At 36.0% G+C, this 27,203-nt stretch overlaps 1 protein-coding gene across 1 annotated transcript; it reads right to left on the bottom strand.

Moving 5' to 3' along the window:
• Positions 1-456: 456 nt before the first annotated feature.
• Positions 457-21,865, bottom strand: NDUFV2 (NADH:ubiquinone oxidoreductase core subunit V2). The gene is made up of 8 exons (XM_039339204.1): positions 21,712-21,865; positions 12,663-12,728; positions 9,420-9,482; positions 9,157-9,273; positions 8,679-8,847; positions 6,793-6,902; positions 2,239-2,315; positions 457-612 (listed from the first exon to the last, which is right to left on the bottom strand). Exons 1-8 carry the CDS (start codon positions 21,751-21,753, stop codon positions 519-521), a joined length of 738 nt encoding a protein of 245 aa, XP_039195138.1. The 5' UTR covers positions 21,754-21,865; the 3' UTR covers positions 457-518.
• Positions 21,866-27,203: the final 5,338 nt, after the last annotated feature.

Below are 27,203 nucleotides of genomic sequence, written 5' to 3'. Positions count from 1 at the left end.
CCTGCTATTTAGTTGTGAGTCCAGGAGGATCCACAAGTCATCGACCTGCTCTTTTGGAGACTAAAATTAGTCTAACTTTGCCTTGAATCATACTTTTAAAAAATTCCTCTTGTGCCATTATTTCCAAATAATTTTTATAGCATTCTGGCTACTTCATCAGTGTACTAATTAACTGTATTGTGGGATGCCAAAGATCTTCATTTTTGTTCGCAAAAATCTTTTTGATAATTAGTGAGCAATATACTATCATTTCCATTATATTTATGCACCACTGGTGTGTCACATATAATACAGGGAGTGAGATATCTACATAACTGTTCAATAATAATTATAAATATAGTTAATCAATACTGTTGCTTCTGAATAACTGGAATTTTTGGATTTCTTCCATTTCTTGTTTTTAATAAATAAAATACATATGTTTAGCAGCTGTCCTAAAATAACTTTAAACTTGAATTTCCATTGTCCATATTTTAGAATTTATTTTTTCAATGATTTTTACACTTAGAACAATAGTTTTAAAGATCTGACCGAACTCCAAAACCAGGTCCTTTGGGTGGTTCTGTCAGAGAAGTCAGACTACCAGAAGGCTCACAAGAGAAACGTCCACTTCTAAAAAGAAATAAAAAAATCAATATTAAACATTGTTCTGTATAATTTCAGTCATTCTCTGTATAATTTCAGTCATTCTGAAACATCCACAAAAATCTGTTTCAATTTTTGATGACTTATTTTAAGCATCTTTAGTTCAATACAAGATAGAATGTGATGGAAAGAAATAAAAATGTGAAGTTGGGGGCTTTCTAGTTGTTAAATGTACACATATTCTGATTACAATAATGCTTGACTTAATTACTGTAATGAAGCTTGTCTATCATGAGAGCTGTAAAGTGGGTCACCACATTACCAACCTAATTTTACAACCTTTTTGCAGTGATTGTTAAGCAACTGTTGACAATGGCCAACTTTGTTGAAAACCAGAAATAAATGCCAGTTGTAAATTCCAGCAAATGTGACTGCAGGAAGCTACAAATGTAGGCCAGTTGACTGCCCAAAATATGGTCATATGACCCTGGAGGGGGGGGCTGACCATTAGAATTGGGTCAGAAATATCCTTGGCAAGGTCCATTGTAACATTTAACAGTTGTTAAGCAACTTGTCATAAATTGAGGACTGCTTGAACAATGAGGTTCTGTAAACGTCTGCTTGAGTGTAATCCCACTGACATCAGTATGAATTACTTAAGAGAAACTGTACAAGATTAGTATCTATGACTAATAACATCACTTTCTTTTTTCCATCTTGAATACTATCCCACATTTCCTATAGATCAGGGGTGTCAAACTGGTGGCTTGTGAGCCAGATGCGACATGCGCAGGCCATGCCCACCCTGGCTCCACAAAGGCAAAAAAAGTCACGATACGTCACATGACGCAATCGAGTTTGACACAGGTGCTGTAGATCTATCTTTGTTTTTAACAGAAACAGCGTTAACATCAAGTAACAAATGAAAATGGTTTCTCAACAGCTAAAAAACCCTGAAATTTCAAAAAGCAGAATTTGATGAAAATTAATCAAATGGTGATCACAAATCAATGATGCACAGTGCAGTATACCTACCAAACGCATTTAATTAACTTTTTCCTATACAACATCAAAATATGTTGATCATTGTTGGCTGAAACTTTGATCAGAAAGGTCATACAACATCTGAAATAAATTTGGGGATATAGGGCTACCAAATTAAACTCTTCGCAGAATGTTAGCATATTTAGAAACAAAAATATTTTATATATAAGAAAAGCAGTCTTCTCTCCAATAAAATTTGGCAAATATTTGATATTAATTTGCAAAAATGCCTACAAACATCTCCTTAAAAATTAAAAAGCAGCTTCTTATAGGCCACCATAGCATGGAACATAAAAAGGAAAATGTCTTGGTAATAAGATTTTATATTTAATCTCATACTGAAGTATATATCCCGAGAACTTTCTACAGCAGGGACCAGCACTGAGCCATGGCATGCCAGAAACCGGGCCATACAAATACGTGAAGCCCCATCCATGTGATACAGACAGCCTGCAAAACCATGTCTCCTCTGATCTGCGGAAAAATCTCTCTACAGAACCGGTCCCTGGTGCCCAAAAGCTTGGAGGTTGTTCTACATCCTCAGGATTGTTTTAGTAGTTTTTTTTCTTGCTTTCTCATGGTATTTATTTTATTATGCAAATAAAATACCTTGGTCCAGGTTTTGGAATATTTCCAGCTTTCAATTCATCAATTATGTTTTCAATGTCATTTGTTGTCAGATCTTCCTGTAAAATTAAATGAAAATATTACACGTATTAAATATATGTCATTTTCTTCCATTATGAGTATGTTTATTGTATTTAACATGTTATAGAACTCTTTTTTTTGCTACAGATTATAAAAATTGTACTTCAGAAGTTATTAGACTATCTTATATTTTATTCCATTTATATGGCTGCCTATCTTTCAATGGTGACTTTTTGTGATATTCTGAAAATTAAAAATATACGCATAATGTATTTTACTGTGTCTATATCAAATGCATAGTTAATAATCAGTTATATTAGCAACAGAATACAGTACTGGCAAAATTAGATATCTGAGAATGATAGATTTCTTAATTGTCCAACTGAAGGTATAAAAGGAAAATTTGAAAATCTGTCTATATGTTTATTGTGTCAATTGAGTTGAATTCTACATACTTAGTAAAAAACATCATACTCTCATTGGAGTACTACATGTGATTTAGCACAGGGATTTTCAAGCTTTTTCAATTTATAGAACCGATTAATTTTTTTTTTTTTAAAAATCTGGCATTCCCAGACAAGAGATAACACTCTAGTAGGAGAAAATTTGCTATGTTTGAACTTTCCCCCCTTAATGTCTCAAGGAACCCCATCAAGTTCTCATGAAACCCTAGTGTTCTGCAGGATACAATTTGAAAAACCTGATTTAGTGCACAAAAGCAATCTAGGTAGTACACAACCAAAACTGCCAACTGAATGAGGAGCAAGAGTTTTACACTGGTATAAAGGGATCACAACATTTCAAGTTGCCATGATAAAATCCTTTATAATGCATCATCTTGTAATTAATCTAGTCAGATAAATATGCCTAAGGACACACATGCCAATTAGGATTCAATCACAAAGATAATGTTTTCACAATGGACAAAACCTCTTGACAAAAAAAAAATATGGTTATTGACAGAGATGAATATGCTCTCCTGCAGGAGTCATATTCATGATTTTTCCTTCCCATTACTGTATGTTGTCAATCAGTATAGGCATTACCTATATATTCCTGCCTAGTCATAAGGCCAATGACACTAATGACCAATTTGCCCTCAGTGCCAAGACTTTAGGTGTGAATTGTGTTATACAGGTAGTCCTCAACTTACAACCTTTCATTTAGTGACCATTCAAAGTTACTAGAGCACTGAAAAAGTGACTTAAGACTGTTTTTCACTTAAAACCATTGCAGCATCCCCATGGTTGTGATCAAAATTCGGACACTTGGCAACTAGCTCATATTTATGACAATCTACACTGTCCTGGGGTCAGGTGATCACCTTTTGCAACCGTCTGACAAGCAAAGTCAATGGGGAAGCCAGACTCACTTACAACGGTGTTACTAAGTTCAAAACTGCAGCGATTCACTTAACACTGTGGCAAAGTCATAAAATGGGGCAAAATTCACTTGTTTAGCAATAGTTGGGCTCAATTATGGTTATAAGTTGAGGACTACCTGCACCTACTTTTGAGAGTACCTTAACCAGACTGTTACGTATACTTTGCTCCTCATCGAGGCAATTTTTGCTGCTATTAATAGACAATGAAATTTGTTAGGTCAAGACTTCTAAGGTTTCTCTAGTGGCCTTTCTGCTTATGAATGTTCTTGAAGATTACTTGGTAAGGATCAAATAACTAGTAAAAAGGCTTGATTTAAATCAACTTGATTTAAATCATACTTTTTAAAGGGCAACTGTTGTGTCTGTCCCACAGCGGCTCCTCTTGACCTGCTGTTGACTCACCAACAATCCCATTCAGTTTAATGGGACAGCTGGTGATGCGGCAGTAACACAACAAGGTGAGGATGTGGCGGGCAGCAGGTGAGTGGATGCCCGCTAACAGGCGCTTCCATGATGGATCTGAAATGACAGGTGCTTCTTAAATGGAAGGACTCATTCTTGCTGGTAGTTAGAATCTTTAATATTATTTGTAAAAAAAATGAAGGTTTCCTATTTAGAATAAGCTGTCAGGTTAATAGTTTAATCACACATAGTTGGAAAACTACTCAAATTCTTTTATTTAACTAAAACACAGATACATTTTACTTCTAATTTTAATTTAGTTTTGATAAGTTCTGAGGATTTATTTATTTGTATTTGAGAGCATTGTAGGTGTTTCTTATAACTCATTTATTTTTATTTTTTTGCCACAAACAAAAGTGATTGTTGATAACAATGGGAGGGGGAAAAGCAAAAATCCTTTTTTGAGGCAATTTATTTTTTAAATCAGTTAAAGCTTTAAAATGTAACTGTGGTTGCTTAGCACATCAAAATTTACCTGGGATGTCTGCATGAGATTATAATTTTTGATGATACATTGGAAAAATTGTTACATCTACTTCAGGGCTTCAGAGACAGAATGCAAGCTGGGTTAAAGGGCAGAAAATATCACGAATGAAGGCAAATACACGTGTCCCAAGATAATGTTACAAGTTCAAATCTGGGTTAGTCGCCAGGACCAAAGGTTTAATCTTCGGTGCTTTCAGACTTGTGCTGGAGCCCATCCGCAGGAAACTTCTGGCTTACAAGAACAAGTCCTTTGAGCTATTCTATAAGTTGTATTTATGTGGTGCCTTCCTATTGGCTGATTGGTGTGTTGATGGCTGGTAATTGGCTGTTGTTTCCTTGTGCTGCCAAAACTATAATGTGGTTCCTGATGAGATCATGGTCTCCTCTGACATAGTGTCCCTATTTACATCCCTCCCTCCACATTTAGCATACAAACAATAGATAAAAAAAGCAGAAGAAGAGTACAACACAGATCAAAACAATCATGTTCAAAAGGGAAATGTATGAGCAAATAAAAGGGACACCCATGGAATCCCCAGTATCAGGAGAAACTGTGTGAATTAGAACATCGTGCATTTTAAAACTACACATCTAAATTTTGGTGCCATAACGTAGGGGACACATTTGTCATCATCAAAAGAAATGCACTGAACTCCATCTTCCCAGACATACAATTCACAATGGAGGAAGAAACAGCTAGACAACTATCATTTTTAGAAGTGTTTGTCAACAGGCAGGAAGATGGAAGCCTAGAAACCACGGTTTATCACAAGGGCACCAATACACCACATATACTTAGTTTCAACAGTAACCATCCACTGTCACACAAAAAGAGTTGTGTCAGAACACTTATGGCAGGGTGAGAACTCGCTGTAGTACACCGCAAGCTAACTGGAGAAAAGGTACCTACGTGAACAATTCAGGCAGAATGGGTACCCACAAACATTTATTATAAGAGGCCTGCAGAACACGCAAAGAAGAAAAATGAAGAAACAAGGTATAAGACCAATTATATAGCACATCCTGCGATATATCAAAAACATTTCAGAAGCAGTAGAACACAGCTTCTGACATCCGAAAGTGAGCATTGCATATCGCCTAGAGCAGTGGTTCTCAACCTTTTTAATGCCGCGACCCCCAACTGGTTGTAAGTCGAGGACTATTCAACCGGTCGTAAGTCGAGGACTACTCAATTGGTGCAGCACCGTTTGCAGAATGGGACTTTTGGCGGGCTCAGCAGGGCAGAGACAGCCTGGACAATTCCTATTGGCTTTTGAAAGCCAATAGAATTAGACTCTATTCAAGAGAGTCTATTCTATTGGCTTTCAAAAGCCAATAGAATAAAAGGGAGTAGCACAGCTAAGGAAAAGGGGGAAAAAATGACGGACTGCGTTGTTTGGCGACCCCCGTGAAATGGTCGTTCGACCCCAAATGGGGTCCCGACCCATAGGTTGAGAACCACTGGCCTAGAGGCTACCATAAGAGGACAAATTATGTATTGCAAAGATCACTTGAAGGTGGGAGATACTTCTAATGTAATCTACTGGATCTCCTGCATGGATTGCCCCATGATTGTAGGATGGACAGGGAGATTGCAAGAACACAAGCAAGTAGTCAGAAAAGTAGACTCAAACTCATCGGAAGTCTCACATAGCAATGAACAAGGACATATATTCCATTTTGCAGCTACTAAGATTGTTAGCTGTGTAGGTACAAAGATAGCCAGGAAATGATTGAAATCTGGGAAACAGGCCCCTTGTCAGTCAACAGGAGTCCTGATTTACCACCAGCTTACCAGGTACTTAGGAGCCAAGGACTTGGCAGCACAACAATACACCAATCAATCAATAGGAAAGCATCATATAAACACAATGCATAGAATAGTTCAAAGGACACATTCCGATAGAGAAAAGTTCCCTGCAAATTGCCTAAAACTTTATAAACTTCCTTCTTGAAAACGTAGTGATCTTTTTCTTTTTATCATGATGGAACAACAAATGAAATATTGAGAACCACTGATCTAATTCATATAAAATTAATTTCAGTAAACTATTCTGTTCATTAGAATATCGTATGAAAACCCATACGACAGAAACTTGTCATTTATGCTAATTTAATTTTTCTAGGCAACAAACATATACAAAATGGATACACTAAAAGATCTAAGGTTTATTCCTACTTACATAATAGTTGTCATTTATTTGTACCATTGGTGCATTTACACAGGCTCCCAAGCATTCAACTTCAGTTACAGTGAAAAGTTTATCAGATGTAGTTTCCCCAACTTTTATACCTGAGGCAAGACAAATTAGTTTGATTTATAATAAAGCAAACTGTAAAAATGAAAACTTTATGACTATTTGTCCCAATATAATGTTCCAAAACAGATTATAGCAGTTTTTATAATTCTTAGTTTGGATTTACTGTATTAAATTGGCATATATGTTTCCCAATCTGTTCTCGCCACTATAGTTGCAATCCTGTTTATAGGAATGCATGGGCATATAGCTGGCTGTTAGATAATATAATGAGCCAAATGTTATCTTAAATGAAGGTATTAATTTTATTTCATAAACTTCACAAAAAACTATTTTGTGGGTTGGGGTAAGAATAAAATAGTATCTTAAATTTCAGCAAGCTTAAACATATGCATCTTGCCCTTAAGGAGTCTCACACCACAAAAAGCCAAAATGTTGGTCTCATCTTCTCAAAAATTGGAAATAGGAGCTGGAAAAAGATGTTGATAGTACAGCTACATTTTAAAAAGCATCATCAAATAAAATCAGCTTTATTATAGCCATTTCAATGGAAACATCAGGTCACAATCTTGGCTTTTTTTTTTTTTTTAAAGAACTGATTTCATTATGACTGCCCATTTTTTTCAAGAAACACATTAAAAGGTAGTGTCTGAGTTTCTTATTTTTGTTTTTCTTCCCTATTCTGTTTTATGTTAAAAATATTCAATTTTTATTATGGTCACAGATCAGTACAAAAAATTAAAGATTAAAATAAAGCAAAACGTAACAAAACCAAACAGAACAAGATACAGTAATATATTACAATTGATAGTGAGATCATCAATGGGTGATCAAGGTCTACCTAATTTTATTGACAGCGTAATAAAACTTAGTTATATTCAAGGAAACTAAATTGTACTATTGCGACAATAGTAGTTGTATACAAAAGAGATCAGGATATTTCTGGGATATTTAATCAGATAAAGTGTTGTAAGATGGGTCTGTAATTCCCTATGGGGGGGGGAGGTTGTGTGTTAGTGTTTTGAGTTTCAAGCTACAAGAGCAGAGATTTTTGTTTTCATTAATCTCTATCTTGTCTTTAAATTCTTTCCAAATGAAAGGGGAGAGTGCACTATGGTGCTGTGCAAGCGGAGGTGGGTGGAGCACACTATGGAGTGTGTGGGGAAGTTGCAGATATGCACTACTGGGATACTTGGGGAGGGGGGGGTTGGAGAGGCCCCGAAAGGCCCAATGCAAGATGCATGCAAATGTCTTTCTCATCAGGCTAAAAAACCTGCTTGGTTTTTTGGCATGGAGGATTTTCAAGGCCTGAGTGGGTCCTCCCAGGGTCTCCCCTACACCCTGAGGCATCCCACGCACCTTACCTGTGACTCCAATCACTTAACAACCTGCTCGATTGCTCAATAATAACTGGGAGTCCTGAGATTGCAGTCACTGAACAATCTTGTAATGTCTCATTTAACAATCTCTTCACTGAATGACTAATATTGTTATAAGTCAAGGACCACCTATATTCTTAATTACCTCCCATAACTTCTGTTCTCAAATTACTGGCTTCTTTTCTCCCAGGCTCCTATTTCCTTTTCCCCCTTTTCTTAGCTATAAACCAGCCTCTCAGGCTATGCAGCTCCACCATCAACAGCTAAAAAAAATCCTATTGTCCAGTTCTAAAGGGTACAAGGGCAACTGTCGTGATCATGTTTCTTTGCAAATATGCTTCTCAGAGTACAAATATAAATTGGATTAAGTAAGAAAAGTCAATACAACAAGAACATGCTCATGATACAGGAAAATTAAGTGCTGTTTCATACCAAGCTTCTTCTGAATGGCTTCTAATATACTATCTGAATCTCGAAGCATGCAAGGTGTGGTAGTGCAGATTTGAATATGATATTTCCCAACAGGCTTACGATTAAACATTGTATAAAATGTTGCTACTTCATAAACTCTCATAGGAGGCATTTGTAGAATGTCAGCAACCTATAAATAGAAGATCATTTTTATTTGAATAAAGATATTTACATATATTGCTATTTTTAGCAGAAGCAATACAAATCTCATAATGTCTTAATTTTCCTAAATTAGAATTTACAGAATTCTTGCAGAGTACAACCTGAAGTTATTATCTGAATATTTTTAAGACTGAAAAACTTCCTTATATAACCTGACAACAATCTAAATTAAGAGAGGTTTTAAGAGAGGTGCCTAACGAATATTAAAATTATTTTGTGTTACTATAGTTATTGTTCAGTTAAATATATGCTAAATTATCAGATTAAAGAGAAGTACCTTATTCATAGCCGATATAGGTAACCATCCATGTTGTCTTTGAGCTAAATCCAGGACTGGGATTACTGCCGAAGATTTATGTCCTTCTGGGTAGTTGTTTACTATTACATCTATCCTCTATTAAAGAAAATAAATATTACAATAACCAATTTTTATTGAAATAGAAATACAGCATTTCATCCATTAAAACATGAAAGGTCATCAAAAAGGAACTAAAATGGCATAAAAGCCAAAGTAATTTAAAACAATATAAAAAAACATACCTTATAATTTTCAGGAGTGAAATCAAATGGGGTACTTGGATTGTTTTCAGGAGTATCTCTGTGCTGTACAAATTACAATAAAATGATGAAAAATGCATAGAAAACAAATTTCAGATAGTTACATATAGAAAAATTATAGCTCTTGTATCTTAATAATTATTATACTTCATGAGGAGAGATTCCTCTTATGAAGATATGAAAAGTTCTAATAGCAGCTGAATTATAGGAACCATCTATGTATCATCAGTCTACTCAGTAGTTCAGAAATAAAATGTTGCATCACGCTATATATCACACGGGATATGAAAGAAGTGTACTAGTGAATACTTTAATCATCGTTTCAACGTATATATTTATTATGTAAGCAAATTGCATTATGAAAATAACTTTGCAATAACTGGATGCAGAATTGAAAAATAAAAGTTTATGATAACCTATACAGTTGCATGCCATTTAACTGATCACCTAAAACTAAAACTTATTGTACCCAGTCAAATATTACAGTACAGGTAATCCTTAAGAAACGACAGGCCCTGTGACAACTGTTCAGAACAACAACCGAACACCCCAAATGTACCTACAAACCTGTTTCTTCAAAGTTACAACAGATGCAGAGCTCCCGCAGTCATTCATACTTACGATAGACCACGGAGATTCTGCAGGACCTTTCCCTGCCAGGTCTTCCCCCCTCATCCCCTGCAGCATTAGGTCTCCCAGTGACTCTTGAAAGCAGTGACATTTTCATTATCCTTAAAATGGTGGCTGCTTTCCAAGTGTTCTGCACCTGTCTGTTGATCCTGATCAGCTGACAAGCAGGGAAGCTGCAAAGCTCTCCCACCTCTCTAGGTTTTGGGAAGCCAGCCCTTGCAAAAAAAGGCAGCTTCAGGATGAGCTTCCCAAAACCTTTTCCTTACTTACTCCCCTCTCTACCCCTGTGCCACATTTTTTCAAAACAAAAAACAAACAAAGCAAATAAGTGATGACCATGCTATATGGAACACTGAGTTTTAAAATTTAAATGGAATAAACGAGGGCAGAGCCCTCTTTTGGGGCACACGTTCCATCACCTCAGTCCTAGGCCTTCAGCTGGGTTTTATAAAACCTTTTCGCTTTAGGCCTCCGCGGCCGTGTGCAGCAAAAAAAAAAAAAAAAAGGTTCAATCAATCAATTTCAACTTCCCACGGGCAAAAAAAAGATCTCACAAAGTTGGAATTGATTGAACTTTTAATCACACCCAGTCTGCCGTTACCACCGCAGCCACGCCCACCCAATGGGCCCTGCCCACCTGGCACCCGACCATACATAAGTGGGTTTTGGGTTGCAGTTTGGGCACTTGGTCTCTAAAAGGTTCACCATCACTGGGCTATACTGTATTTTTCTGTAGCTAAGAAGAAGAGATGGATATAACATATGAATAATGATGGTTTCAACTTATGGACTGTACTGATGAAGGCATGTAGGGAAATGAAGGTTTAATTACAAACAAAAAAGCTGAAATATGTTTAAAATGACTTGGAAACATTTAGACTGTTAAGGAAACCTATACAGGCAGTAATTTGTAGTTAGTGATAGTTGCATGTTACACTCCACTGAACGGGGCTAATGAAAGAACCATGTGTGAATTTCAGGAGAAACTTCCCACAATATTTTGAATAAGAAGATAAACATTACTTGGTTAGGTAACATGAATGGAAAAGTATTAATGCCAGTGTATATTAAAACAGGGGTCCCCAACTCCTGGTCCATGGACTGGCACAGGGCCATGCATGCCAGAAATTGGGTCGCACAAACAAAGCCCCATCTGCGGGATGCAGGCAGTATGCAAAACCATGCCCCCTCCGGTCCATGGAAACACCTTTCTCCACGGAACCAGTGCCTGATGCCCAAAAGGTTGGGGGCCACTGTTAAAAGACACTGAACTATCCAGGGATCCAAGAGGGAATGAGAATTGTGATTGGTGAATATCTGTTTAGAAAAGTATTGATTTGTTTGGAGCAAGCATGTCAAACTTGCGACGTCACGTGATGTCGCACAACGTATCGGGACGGTTTTGCTATTGCCGGTAATGGGGTGGGCGCAGCTTCCGCATGATGCGTCTGGCCTGTGGGCCGGCAGTTTGACACCCCTGGTTTAGAGTATATAGTTAAGAACTGGTGTGTAGACATGAAAAAGGAATAAATAGGAATTTTAAAACATGATGGATCTGACAGCTTGTAATGGAAGTTTAAGAATGAAAGATACACAGGTGACAGGAAATTCTGAATATGGGACAGATGTTTTTGTAGAAAGAAATGATTAAAGGAAGGAAATTAAAGAAATAAAAGTGAAAGTACAAAGAATGTGACAAGAGACGGTACTAGTCCTATATAAGAAGTATTAGTAAACATATTAATTTCCTAATTAAATATAAGGAAAAAGGATACAGAACTGTTTGGAATAAAGAATACACAGTACCACAAATGTAAGACATATACAGGACGATACCAATAGTGAAAAAAAGAAAATTTTCATATTTTTCTGAAAAAAACTAGCAGAAACTTTAAAGTTTTAGATGAACCGTGATGGGAGTAGGGAAGGTCGTCTAATCTAATATTTTTTTCTTTGGAATGACCAAAATGCTTTTAACACAATATTTTAAACCCAAAATTTCAATGTTTATATACAATCAATTTATACTGCTAGAAATTCAATGTTATTATAAAGTTTAATTTAACAACTAAATATGCTGCTAATCCTCAATACATACTGTCACCACACTACACTAATTGTTCAATAAGTACACTTTTTAAGTTACAAAATATGTTTTTTATTTCCAACTTTCTATCCTACTTCACAGTTGACAAAAACAGAAATCTGGTCAGGTAAACTTATGCATTCTGTATATGTCATTTTGTGTATGTAAAACTAATGCAGAAAATCTATACACGACTGCTAAATAGGACATATGTGTATATAACAGACAAGCATTTATACTTTGGGGGCTGATACATGCTTGTTGGAAATATATTCCACTAAACAAAATAAACTTTTCTAAACATGATAGCTCAGTAGGTTGATATATTTGCCAAGAACAGCAATCATATATGCAATCACCTACAAGACTATGTATAGCAGTTTTATTATTACTAATAGAAAGGAAGTGTAATGTTGTTATAAATAGTGTTAACAAATTGCACACAAATAAAAACCACATTTTTCCATTTTACTAAACATTTTATATAATCATTTATGCAAACTACTTACCACAAACAGAGTTCCATCACTACTTCTGCATTCTGCTGATGTATGAAGGCAGCGAAGATTTGTCATCTACAAATATTTCATATAAAGAGCACATAGTTTGTATTTGCAATTACAGCTAAGAAATTGAGCCAACCTTAAATTATGCTTAAATCCTTACTGAATTAGATGGGTCTATTTAAAGTTACTGTACTGCTGATAGTCTGTCTGCACTACATATAAACCAAAAGTATATAATATTAAATGAAAAAGTAGGTAATAATATCTGTAATAATATGTATTAGCATTTGTTTAATTTTTTATTTTCTTTTTCACCATACACCATACACCAAAACAAACTTAAAATACATAAACATAAATCTTTTCTTTTAACAGAACAGTGCTGTACATTTTAAACGTTCTTTACATCTTCTTTACATTTTATTTACATCACTAATTATATCTTTTTCTTTCTCTGTTCTAGCCAATTATAACATTTATTCCAAATTTCATAAAATTCTGTCGCCTCCTTGTCTTTTAATTCCAGTGTAAGTTTATTCATTTCTATGCATTCCAAGATTTTATACATAATCATGTCATTTGTGGGTGTATTTTCACTCTTCCAACATTGAGCATATGCTATCCGCGCTGCAGTCAATATGTGTATAATGATGTGTTGGAGTTGTTTTTCAATCTTTAAATTTATTATGCTGAAAAGAAATAATTCCAGTTTGAAGTCCATTTGTACCTCAGTTATCTCCTGTATCCAATCTCTTATTCGTTCTGAATAGTTTTTTGCTTTGGGGCACAGCCACCACGTATGATAAAATGTTCCTTCTCTGATTTTACATTTCCAGCACTTCGGGTCCATGTTTTTATGCATTTTGGCCAATCTCGCCGGTGTTAAATGCCATCTATAAATCATTTTATATTGATTCTCCCTGTATGCAGTTGATAGCGTCAATTTGCAATTTATGTTCCATAATCTTTCCCATTCCTCTAAATTTATATTTCGCCCCACATTTCGTGCCCATGCTATCATCGACCCCTTCACTATTTCTTCCTCTAACTCTATCTCTAATAAGTATCTATATTTTTTTGATAATAATTTTCCTTCCTTACTTATTAGAATTTTATCAAGTTGATGTGGGGTCTGACTTATTCCATATTCTTGCCTATCCTTATTATATCTAGATTGAATTTGTAAATAGGGCCACCAGCCTATGGGTATTCTTTGTTCCTCCAACTCTTCTCCTGACTTAAGATTTCCTTGGTTATCTAGTAAGTCTTTGTATCTAATCATCATCAATTAAAAGGAACTGAGGAAGAGATCAGTAGTAAGGAAGAACTAGAATCTAAAAGTCAGGAAGACCAACAACAAGAAGTTAGGGAAAGAGAACGAGGGACAGAAAGTAAGGGAGAAAACGGACAGAGGAAGGAGAAAGGACCAGGCCTAAGAACAAGACAAGCTCACAAGTAAAACACACAAGTAGAAAATAGAAAAGGAGATTAGGTTATTATCTATTAATATTAATGGACTAAACGCACCAGCAAAGAGAAAACAAATATTAACAAAACTAGCCAAACAACACATAGACATTGTCTGCTTACAAGAAGTACATATTAAAGAACAACATAGGAAGTACTTAGAGTTTCCCAAATTAGGATCACTATATACAGCATTAGCTGAACAAAAGCAAAGAGGAATAGCAGTTTATATTAAAAAAGAGATAAATGCAAATTTAAAATATCAAGATACAGATGGGAGAGTACTAATAATAGAAATACAAATTGAACAGAAAACCTGGTTGCTACTAGTAATATATGCACTGAATGAGAACCAATATAACTTTTATTATAAATTACATGAGAAATTGATAGAATTGGGTCATCAAAATATTTGTATTGTGGGTGATTATAATGCGGTGGTGGATGCAAAAAAAGATTATATGAGTGATAAGAAAAATAAAAAGAAAAGGAAAATATTACCAAAGACCTTCTTTGATCTGGCACATGAACTTAACCTATCGGATCAGTGGAGAAAGAGAAATAATAAAAAAAAAAGGATATACATTCTTTTCAAACCCACATAAATCATGGTCTCGAATAGATATGGTATGGACAAATGAAGAATTGGGACAGGATATAGACACTATAGAAATAAAGCCAAATATATGGGCAGATCACAACCCGTTGGAAATAATTTGGAAAGGACATAAAAAAGTAAGAAAAAGATGGGTAATGAATTTGCATATTTTGAAGGAAAAAGAATTTATTGTACAGACTAGAAGGGAAATGGATTATTTCTTTAAAGAAAACACAAAACAACAAACATCAATACAAACCATTTGGGACACAGCGAAGGCGTATTTAAGGGGACTAGCAATAGCCTATATAGCAAGAAAAAATAGGGAGAAAAAACAAAGGCAAAATATGCTACAGGAAGAGATTAAAAAATTCGAATCTAAATTACAAAAAGAGCCTCAGAATGAATCGATCAAAGTGGGAATGGTATTAGCTAAATATAAACTAAATTTGATGGAGCAAGAAGAAAGAGTTAAAGAATTGAAATTGGCCAAACAAAATTTTTTTGAACGTGCAAATAAACCTGGGAGATGGCTCTCTTATAAACTAAAAAAAGAGAAAGAGAAAAAAATTATTCAGGAACTTTATGATAGAAAAGGAGAGTTACAATACAAAATGGACAAAAAGAAAGAAATAATTCAAACCTTCTTCGAGTCATTTTATAAAAAAGATGAAATAGACGGGGAAAAGATTAAACAATATTTAAAGGTTAATGGTCTGCCAGAATTAAAAGAAGGACAAAGAGACATACTGAAGTGGGAAATAACAGTTATAGAATTAAAAAGGGCAGTGCAAAAACAAAAAAACAATAAGACCCCGGGACCAGATGGCCTTCCAGGGGAGCTATATAAAATCTTCCACGAAGATTTTGAAAAGTTATTACTGGAGGTGTATAATGATGTGTTGGAGAAATCTAAATTACCAGACTCCTGGATAGAAGCCATCATATCTCTTAACCCAAAAGAAGGCACAGACCCCAAACAAATTAAAAATTATAGGCCAATCTCGCTGTTAAATACGGATTACAAAATTTTTTACTAATATAATGGCTGAAAGACTAAAGTTAATTTTACAGGATATAATACATCCAGACCAAAATGGTTTTTTACCCCAAAGACAAATTAGAAACAATATCAGAACAATGTTAAATGTCCTAGAGTATTATGAAACACACCCAGGAAACAGGCAGCTTTGATCTTTTTAGACGCGCAGAAAGCATTTGATAGCCTCAATTGGCAATTTATGTTTCAACAGATTGAAGATATGAAATTTGGTGAGAAATTCAGTAACATAATAAAGGCAATATACAGAACACAGAGGGCTACTGTGATAATTAATGGAGAGAACACAAAAAGTTTTGAAATAAACAAAGGGGTAAGACAGGGATGCCCAATTTCACCTCTACTTTTTATCTTGACTCTTGAAATATTATTAGTTCAAATTAGAGCGAATAAAGAAATAAAAGGGGTACAGGTCAAAACAGAGGAATATAAGGTACAGGCATTTGCTGATGACCTGGTTTTCTTCATTGAGGAATCTATAGAGAGGAAATATTTTGATGGGCGAAATAGAAAAATATGGAATAGTGGCAGGATTAAAAATTAATAGAGAAAAGACTAAAATGTTAGTAAAAAATTAACCGATAAACAAAAAAGGAAACTGGAAGAGAATTTGGAATTACAAGCAGTGAAAAAGATTAAATACTTAGGAATTTGGTTAACCTCAAGGTGTTCCTCAATAAAAGACAATTATACAAAATTGATACTAAAAATGAAACAAGATCTTGAGACCTGGGGGAAACTCCAATTATCACTATTAGGCAGGATTGCATTGACTAAAATAAATATACTACCAAGATTATTGTATTTATTCCAAACAATTCCAATAAAATTAGAGAAAACTTTTTTTAAAGAATTGGATAAAGCAATAAACAAATTTATTTGGGCGGGCAAAAAAGCCAGGATAAATATGAAAACGCTACAAGATAGTAAGAGTAGAGGTGGTCTTGGATTCCCTAAATGGGAAATCTATTATTATGCAGCAGGGTTATTATGGATCAAAGACTGGATAAACTTGGATAACAAAAGGATACTAATGATTGAGGGACATGATTTACAGACGGGCTGGCCTGTATTCCTATGGGGGAAATAGAAGAAAATATATACATATTTCCAGCAACATCAGATAAGAGGAGCATTGATCGGGATATGGGAAAAAATAAAAAAAAGACACTATCGGAAAATTCCAAATTGGTTTTCGCCGATGGAGGCAGTGATTCACCCAATACATTAGAGAAAAAAAAAAGATGTATTAGCATTTCAAATTTGTCCTTTACCTGCACCTAAATCTCCATGATTCAAAAGAAGAAATTACTTGCAGGAAGTTTAGAACAGAAAAGATATAAACAGCTTGAATTTCACCTTGCAATAGCATGCTCTTTAGAAATCCCAATAAAGCTCCTTTCCTTAAAAAAGGCATCCTATCAACAGAATCTTCCGTGCTTTTGTGACATAACTAACCACAACCATCTCCTTCTATATATCTGCCTACATGAATAAAGGCTTTTGATAGAAACATGCTGAGGGAATACAGTACTTTTTTGATTTGAGTTTAAAACTCCAGACCAAATGAACTAGCCAAAGCTATAGGGATTGAGGAATTCTGGACAATTGATAAAATGACAGCTGAATGAATGATAGCAAATGTCAATAACTCAAGAGAAGAGGAGAGGAGACCAAGCTCCAACAAACTATAGACTACTAAAATTCTAGAGCAGATAATAAAAGGATACAGTACCCTGAAAATACTGTAGTAATTGCCAGAAATCAGAACCAATCTGGCTAGGCTAACGTGACTTCTTTTTGATCATGTAATTTTCCTAATGGATTGTAGGAATCTTACAACCTTAATTTTGCAAAAAATTAACAAAGTATTCAGTGTTGAGTTAATTAGCAAGTTAGTTAAGCGTGGATCAGATACTCTGACAATAGATACTCGGCTGACTCAAATCTTGAAAGAATGCTCATCAATGATTCCTCATCTTGACAGGAGGATCTTAACAAATTGGAAAAGTAAGCAGAAAGCTGCAATGGGGACAAATGCAAATTTGTGTGTTTGGGTAGCTAAAAGTAAAAAAAATTGAATACAGGATGACCATTACTGTCAGCAATATATTGAAAATACATCTTATACAGTGGTGGGATTTAGCCAGTTTGCACTGGTTCAGGAGAACCGATAGCTAAATTTACCTGAATTCAGAGAACCGGCTGGCTTCCAGAAGTCTAGGCCTTGGAGGAGTCCTCCCAGGCTTAGAACAGCCCACCAGAGGTGCATCATGCCACTTCCGGAAGTCCGTTTTAGGCATCGGAGGCCCTGCATCAATTATGAGAACCAGTTGTTCAGGTGTTTGAATCCCACCACTGATCTTAAGTCTTGGTGAATCACAAGTGAATATAAGCCAAAAGCATGATATAGCTGCAAAATAATCATGAAGGATAAGAATAAGGGTCTTGCAAGGATTAAAGTAATATCTCAATCAGCTTGCTTACTGTCAAACAGTGATGGTTGCAGAAGAATTGGGTATCAAAATTAGAAAACTAAAAGCAAAACCATATTTAATCCCAAAGAGGGTCACATTGGAAACCAAAATAAAATAATTAAGATCAGATACAAGTAATTTAAAGAACATGAAAGAGTAAAAATTAATAATGTAAGGATAAAGACAAATCTAGTTTAAAAAAATCTTAGCATCAGAAAAATTGAAGAAGCTTTGGAAATCATAAAGCAACCAATAAAAGCAATAGCTGGGAAAACTGATGCATGAATCATCCAATTTAAGCAAAATCAGCTATTTCAATCAGACCAGAGGCAATTCTACCAGAGTATAAATGGCAAATTTTGAAAATGGAAAACCAAACAAAAAGAAAATAATCCAGTTTTGGAAAGATCTATGGGAAATTTTAGAAAAGCTATATTAAAAATGCTGAAGGGATAAATGAATTTGAAAATGAATTTAGTAAAAATTAAATGGTAGAATTAACAACAGCAGAAATAGTTAACAATTGAATGAAAAGAATTTTAAAAATGGACATTTTTTGTAAATGATCAATTGCATAGCTTCTAGCTTAGATATCTGACTAGCTGACATCCAGCTAGTTTATGCAATGAACTACTGCATAAAGGAGACATCAGTAACTGATTAATAACTGACAAAACTTATCTGATTCAAAAGACCCAGCAAAAGCACACCAGGAAATTATAGGCCAATAACAAATTTGCATACAGAGTTTAAATTATTTACAAGCATAATAGTAGACAAATCTAAGATTTAGCAGAAAATAATATCTTTTCAGTAGGACAGAAAGAAAGTAAAAGGAAAAAAAATACAAAAAAATCGGTATCTGATTGATAAAATGGTATTGCAGAATTACAACAGCTGAAATCCCAATTTGCATGTGTGGATTGATTATAAAAAGTGTTTGTTTCCTTATGAAATCATTAGAGCATCAAATGTTTGGAAACAACTAGAATGTTTACAGAAAAAATAATGAAGCAGTGGAAAACAGAATTGGTGATTGGAAATATTTCCTGCTGATAAGAGCAGTTCAATTTTGGAAGACTCTAGTTAGGAGATGAGTGGCTCTCTCCCTGGATGCATTTAAATCAGGGGTTCTCAACCTTGGCAACTTTAAGACTTGTGGACTTCAACTCCCAGAATTCCTCAGCTGGCTGAGGAATTCTGGAAGTTGAAGTCCACAAGTCTTAAAGTTGCCAAGGTTGAGAACCCCTGATTTAAATAAAGGCCATCAGTCAGATGTTTAGGTGGATTTCTGCAGCGAGCAGGAAATTGAAGATGATCTCTAAGGTCTTTCCAATCTGTACATATTAACTGAAAATATTAAGTCAGATATCACAACGATCATGCCTGGATTTTTTGAACATTTTAATATTTATAAGGAAATGCGTACCAAAGTTGTGCATAATACTCAATTTAGGTAAGATATGTATGCTAATTTCTTAGAAACCAGAAATCAAATTCAACCCAACGTTGCCACATTAGAGATACAAGCTGAAAATAATAGAATGGAATAAAATAAATGATTTGAATGAAATCTATCAGAGAAAATTGTAGAGAGTTTTGTTTAGGTAACAAAAATTAAATCAAAAGGAAAAAGTGCTTTACTTGTTTTGATAAGAATTCTTGTGAAATATAATCTTGGAATAATAACAATATGATCTGACAATAAAAAAAAGAAAATACAGTTTTAGATCTCATCAACAGAAATAAAATTTCCAAACCCAGGAAGTTAAGAATTCCACTTTTAATTGTGCTCAGTTGTTTAACCCATTTTAGTGTGCTCAGAATAAAGTATCTCAAAACACAGTGTTTAGTTCTAGGCACCCTCCCTTAAAAGATTCTGACGAACTGAATAAATTCAGAGAATAGCAATGGGATGATTGGCAGACTAAAAAGTTAAGTCATATGGAGAGAAATTGCAGGAGTATAGCATATTTAGCCATGAGAAAAGATAGCAGGAATGGGGTATAGCAAGATGATAATTGAAATGGTAGCTTGGTCTAGAGGTTTTTTGTTTACCAAATTTATGAAAACAGTTACACAACTGGCAAAAAGATTCTTAGATTAATAAATGCATCCAGACCATCTAATTTATCTTAATTTCTATTTCTGCACTTATTGAAGGGCTAATAATTAACCTAAATGACCTCTTCAATTCCATGAAATAATCTATGCTTTGGTAGCCTCCATGCAAAAAACAATATGCAGTAGATACAACAGATATTCAACCAAATGTACAGGAATTAATGTTTGAAAACAATGTTGGTGCAGCTATTAGCCAGATATATAGCTGATTGACATATAATTTTGATCAAGGAAACATTCTACAAGATATGACTGCTATATTAATGGACTTATTTGAAATTTTAATAGTATCCTGGGTAGCAAAAGTTTTCTGGAATGAGCAGAGTCCATCTAAAATAATCAGGTCATACAAATACAAAAATAATGTATGGTGTACAAATGTAAACATATTGCCCACTTCTTGTCTGGTATACTATTCTTTTTTCTGTTTATTAAAAAAATGATAGAATCAGGAAGCGCTCAATATCTTGGACTTTATAAAAGGAAAGATGCACAGTAAACCTTTTGATTTTTGTATTTCTAACTCTTGATCTGTAAGAATCAGGCTTCATTCAGAAATTAATATTCATATATTTTCCACACCAATGTTACCTGATAACATAGGATAACAGACCATAACAGTTTCAAATATGCGTTAACTATCCAACTCAAATTTATGTAGAAAACACTGCTTACATTAATACAATTTCAGCTCCTGTGTTCCGTTAATCAGCTATGGTATAGAGCAGTGTTTCTCAACTTTGACAATTTTAAGGCATGTGGACTTCAACTCCCAGAATTCCACAGCCAGCATTGCTGGCTGTGGAATTCTGGGAGTTGAAGTCCACATGCCTTAAAATTGTCAAGGTTGAGAAACACTGGTATAGAGTATAGTTTAACGCGGAGGACCTTTGTGGTAACCAAGAGGTAGAAAAACTGTTCGGGCAATCATGAAGATTGCAAATTTCGGTCCTATGCCACCATCACCTAGTTCGACACATGCGAATTAGCACAAATGAAACGAATCTGAGAATTGAGACGGACTGATTTTCGGAGCGATCTGAAGGCACAAATGGTTCGCTCCGCATCCATCTTCCCCTCGCTTGCAGGTTTAGGCCCGCCGCTTCTAGCAAAATAGCGTTGCTCTGACACCCAGCCTGCCCTACTGCTCTCTTCGCTTCTCCTCCGCCAAGGAAATGAGGTACAACAGCCCGAACCTCAGGCTCCTCCCCTTCCCGGAGAGGAAGGCCACTATGCCCTTGGCTGCTCTTAACTCTCCTCCGAGATCGCTAACGGCGCCCAACTTGCTCCTTTAAGGACCCCATCTTTTCCTGGCCCCCTCCTTACCAAGCGCGGAAAGGCAGTCCGAAAACGAACAGAGAACCACATGGCAGCAGCCGCCCTCACCGCCACCTCAACCCAGCTCGCCCGCTCTCAAGCGTCAAGAGACTCACTACCCTGGGCGCTCTCGACAGCGCATGCGCAACCGCTGCAGTGAAAACAACCGGCCTCTTGGGCGTGCGACGCGCGCGCTCTTTTAGGACCATTATTATGAACGCACGCGACACTAACGGGTGGAGTGATGCTTAGAAAACGCGAGGTTTTCCTTTCAAAAGTGTAGCTGTGGACCGTGGAAGAGATCAGATACGGATCCTGGCAGTCTCATTTTCAGCCTGAAGTCCTGATGTATGATGCATACTTTTAGGCTTTTTGGCTTTTTAAAAACAGTTCCTGCTTGCAGAACCACAAGAGTGTCTTCCTGTGCCGTTTGAATCTGCGCTTGAGATGTTTATTAAAAGTTGTAGCAGCCGAGAAAAGGACCGATTTCATCTCTCCCCATTCATTAAATGCCAGTAATAAGGGCGGTAAAGAGGACACAAAGAGACCAAGCAGTAAATCGGGCAAATATGACATTTAGGTTCATCATTGTCTTAGAAGCTGACTGGAGCAGAGATACATGTTTATTGTAGTGTAATCCTGTGTAAATGATGTAAATCTATCTAAACAGAATTTAGGAGAACTTACATAAGAAATTGAGAAGAAATTTAGGAAAACATACAATACAGTTCTAGCCTGCATCAACAGAGGGATAGTATTAAGATTACCAGAAGTGTTAGCACTGCTTTATATTGCTTTGGAAAACCCCGCCTGGAATACTGCATCTAATTTTGGTTGCCACAATATTAAAAAGATGTTGAGAGTCTAGAAAGCTGCAGAGAAGAGCAGCAAAGATGATTAGGAAATGACACTAAAACATGATGAATATTTGCAGGAATTCTGGGTATGTCTAGTTTAACTAAAAGGATTAGGGTGACATGATAGAAGTCTTCCAATATTTGAGGGGATGTCACAGAGAAGAGGGGAAGCACATGGGGGCAGGACAAGAAGCAGAAGATGAAGTAACAAGGAGAGATCTAACCTAGAACTAAAGACAAATTTCCTGAGAACAATTAACCAATGGAAGAGCTTTGCCTCCGGAAGTTGTGGATGTTCCATCACTGGAGATTTTTAAAGAGATTGGAGAGCCATTTGCCTGGAATGCTATAAAGCAGGGGTCCCCAATCGGTGGCCCACTACCTGGCTGCGGCCTATTGGACACAGGGCTGCATGAGTGGCTGGCTGGTTTGTGTGTGTGCATGCTTGTGTCCAGCCCCACTTGTATGAGTGTTGCCAGTATTCATGGCCCCACTCTGCGTGCACACTCATGCATACATGCGTTCACCCCCAAAAAACCATTCCTTCTTTCCCCCCTCCCCCCCACTTCAGCCGGCAATCCCAAAAGGTTGGGGAACTCTGGTATAGAGTCTCCTGTTTGAGCAGGGAGTTGGACTAGAAGACCTCCAAGGTCCTTTCCAATTCTATTATACTGTATTCTGCATATGGTTTTTAGAAGGGGCAGGCAGTTTGGCATCCCATGGCTACATGTTGCCTCTGGTTCCCATTTGGGGGGCTGTTGAACACACTTTTGATAAAAGTTACCAAAATCAGAATCATCCTTTCTTCCTATTTTGAGATGTGAACAGAACTATTGTAATTTAAGTCCTAAAATATGCTTGGCATCATTTAAAAATATATCTGTACAAAGCATATTGTTCCAGAAAAATGTTGGACCATCGTTGGAATGTCCAGATTGGGGTAATACAAATGAAGAATGAAAGATTCAAGGTTTCTGAAATGTTTTAGTTCAAAACTATACATTTTTTATCCATCACTTTAAAAAACAACACTTTATTAACCCTTTCATAAAAACCAGGATACCCTCCAGTTCCTGTCTTTGCTTGTGGGTGTACCATATGAAAGCTTTTTGTAAAGTACTTTTTATAAAAATTAAGTATGTTTCTTAGTCACCTAAAGGTCACCCGCCCTTAATATATAGGACTGCACCATCAGCATATGAATGTATGCATTCTAATTATGAGAAAAAGCAATCTCACCTTTCCATTAGGTAAATATGGTATTATTTAAGTCATTTTTGATATTCCCACTACCCAAAACAAATTAGCAAGGTATTACAAACAGCAGATAACTTGGTAGAATATGAGAATTCCATTTCTCAAATAATGCTATTGTAACTCAACTCTAAGGGAGGTTAAACTTTTTCAGTTTAAAGATAGTTGATTGAAAGTATAGGGATAATAAAATAGACCTGCTTTGACTAAAATGATAAGGCTGTTGATCAGATTTAAGTGGCAACTAAGATTGACTTTAATGTGAACCATTAATGTAAGATGAGAAACAAATTGGTTTGCAAATGAACAAATAAGAAATATTTTATCATAATGTATCTGTTAATTAAAGGATTTAATGAAGAATTAACTTGTTCTAGTAAAAATACTGGTATAGTATTTATCGACTGCCATCTTCTGGACAAATGCATGAAGCACTCAATTTTGTGTGTGTGAACAGTTATGTGTATGAACAGAATTAGGATGATTAGCTACCATATTTCTGAATTTCAATTATTTATTCCAGTTTAAATCTCCAGTCTTTTCTTTTGACCATATAAATATTGCGCAGAAGGCTTATAGGATTTCAAAAGAGAGCCACAGTCATTATTTTACCAACAAGGTATGTAAGGACATGTATGTCTGTATATATCACCTTATATCCATATGCTTATCTGAAAAGATTCATTGTGGGACTACTTTTAATCTATTTGTTTATTCCTTATTACTGCAGAATTTTTTTTAGCCAGGAGGAATGGAAGTGGATTTTCTAAAAGCCCCCTGAGTTCAACCCAAATTAAGTTTTCTGCCAGTCAGCCAGACACGCATGCAAGGCATCTGCTGGTATTGTCAAAAAGTCAAGATGGTGGCCATTGTTCTGGGATCAAAGCCCTGCTCCCAGTGGTGAAGTTTCAATCCTACAGTTGTGATCATTACCTTGCTTTTGGTCATGATCACCATCTTCACCTTTTTGACCTCTGCAGACCCACTTGCCTTCTTGCCATCCTCCTTCTAGAGCACAAGGGTGCTGGTTTCTTTATAAGAGTGAACTGCTTGCTACAAAGGATATTTTTGGCCTCATGGGGGAGACTGGAGAGTTGAGGTAGTGCACTGATTAGGGTTGAATTTAGGAATAGGGAGCAAATCAGGTTACAAGAGGATGGAAAACAATGATGGCAGAGGAGAAAGCCCAGGGGCATAAACAATAATGGTGTGTGTACATCAGCCTCAGGTGGCCAATAAGTGCTGAATTGTTCCCACTTGGATGGCCAATTGGCTGCATTCCTGACAGAATAATCTGCAAACCACTGTTCCTTTCTCTGTCTACAAATCTTAAAGTTGTCAGGATTGAGAAACTCTGGTGTAAAGTACATCAGACTTCACATACTTCGGAATTGCTGAAGTATGCTGCCAGCTCTTAAGGGTTATATACTAATACTAAAACAGTTAAGGGTGATTAACAATTGTCTAATATATGAATATAGTCATGGAAATTTGACAGCATAATGCAGTTGCTCTGGCATGGGATTAGCCTATGTGTATTTTGTGAACAAAGAGTAATGTGGATCTGTACATGTAAATAGGATTTTACATAATGCTCTGCTGGATGAATGTATTTCTATCTTTTATCACTGTGTACCCATAATGGGGGGAGGGGAATAATGAGTTTGTGGGAGAGCTGTAAACTTTCAGATGTTACTCCAATTGGTCAAGTTGGCTTGAATTTCTGGGAGCTATAATTCAGCCATCATAAATATTCCCTATCATTCAAATTCAGAATATGCTGTCGATATTAGCATTTTTTGTAAGATTGGTTATTAAACCAGTAGATGGCAGTGTTGCATCCCTTTGCAACTCACTGATATGTACACTTGCTAATGGGAAAGTATAATTGCTATTAAATTTATTTACCATACATTTATACACACATACATTTATACTGCGGTCAATCAATCTGAATTTGTATCAGTTCACTCTTTTCTTTTAATAATCCCTAAACAATTACATGCAGTATAAACAAATGGGGAAAAAAAAACCCCTCCATAAATATAAGACAGACACAGTATACAAAGAAAGATTGGGACAAATAACTCCTCCAATTCTTCATTAAAAGTTAAATCAGTCTCATAATACTGTACCATAAACCTGAAACCAAGTACATTTCAATTATAGTGACATATAGAAATTATCTTACACAATTCATTTATAAAAAAGGAAAACCAGGTTTCTGTTTTGCCGGCAATACAAAAAGAGTCGCGATATGTTGCGAGATGTCACGTGAATGTGGTGAGTTTGACACCCGTGCTATAGATGTTTGTACCGCAAATGTAATTGAAGTTGTAAGTATAATAATTTTTAATACATTTAATTCTTAGTTAGGTGTTTCTGTGTAAGATGTTTCACACGTTACACCTCTACTGCAGAAGTTGCATTGGCTACTAGTTTACTTCTAGGCCCAATTCAAGGTGCTGACATTGAGTCCTAGATGGCATGGGACAGGGTTATTTGAGGGATTGCCTCTTCCCAATTTCATCTGCCCATTCCACCAACAGAATGGGCATGTGACAGTTCCATTGTCTAGGAAGCTACATTTGGCCTTAGGTGATAGGCCTTTTTTCGTGTGGTGCTCACATTGTGGAATCTTTTCCCTCTACCCGCAGAGATGAAATCAGCCTCATTATTTCTGATCTTCTGAAGGTTCTTCAAGATCTGGTTCTCAAGATCTGTTTATGCCAACATGCTTGGGGACTCCAGGGGATGGACAAACTCATGGGGTGTCTCTGTTATTTTAAATATTGTCTAGTATTTTATGTTCTTTAATTCTGCTTTTATAGTTTGTAATGTTTTTAATAATATATATAAGTTTTAGGTAATGATTGTTCTATATTTATTTATATTTTGGATTGTTGTACTCCAAGAATCACTTCCTATGAGATGGGTGGGCATATAAATTTGATCAATCAATCAATCAATCAATATGAAACCCTGGATGGTTCACATTATAAGCACAGAATAAGAAATATAGAATCCAAATAGAAAGACTGAAACAAGATGTGGAATCCGGTCAGCAATAACAAAACATATCATACACCCAGCAATGGGCTCCAATCATTCTAGTTTAGAGCCTGAAGAGGACCCAGGTCTTTAAGGCTCCCAGGAACATCAGCAGGGTGGGATCCACTTGGCTCTCAAGGGGCAACTCGTTCCAGACAGTAGTGCTACAACATAGAAGGCACACATTCAAAGTCCCAATGGATTGCCCTGCTTAATCAAAGGAATCCAGAGTGTGTGCCAACCCTTCCAGAGCAGGCCACATAGGCCAACCACCACAAGAAATAATCGCACCAGGCTTTATATATCATAACCAGCATCTTGAATCACACTTGGAAGGTA

This window comes from Crotalus tigris, unplaced genomic scaffold (genome assembly GCF_016545835.1).
Source record: "Crotalus tigris isolate CLP2741 ecotype Arizona unplaced genomic scaffold, ASM1654583v1 scf7180000017731.4096049, whole genome shotgun sequence".
Classification (NCBI taxonomy): Eukaryota; Metazoa; Chordata; class Lepidosauria; order Squamata; family Viperidae; genus Crotalus; species Crotalus tigris.
Note: the sequence above shows the minus strand (reverse complement) of the source record. Positions and strands in the feature narration are given on the sequence as shown.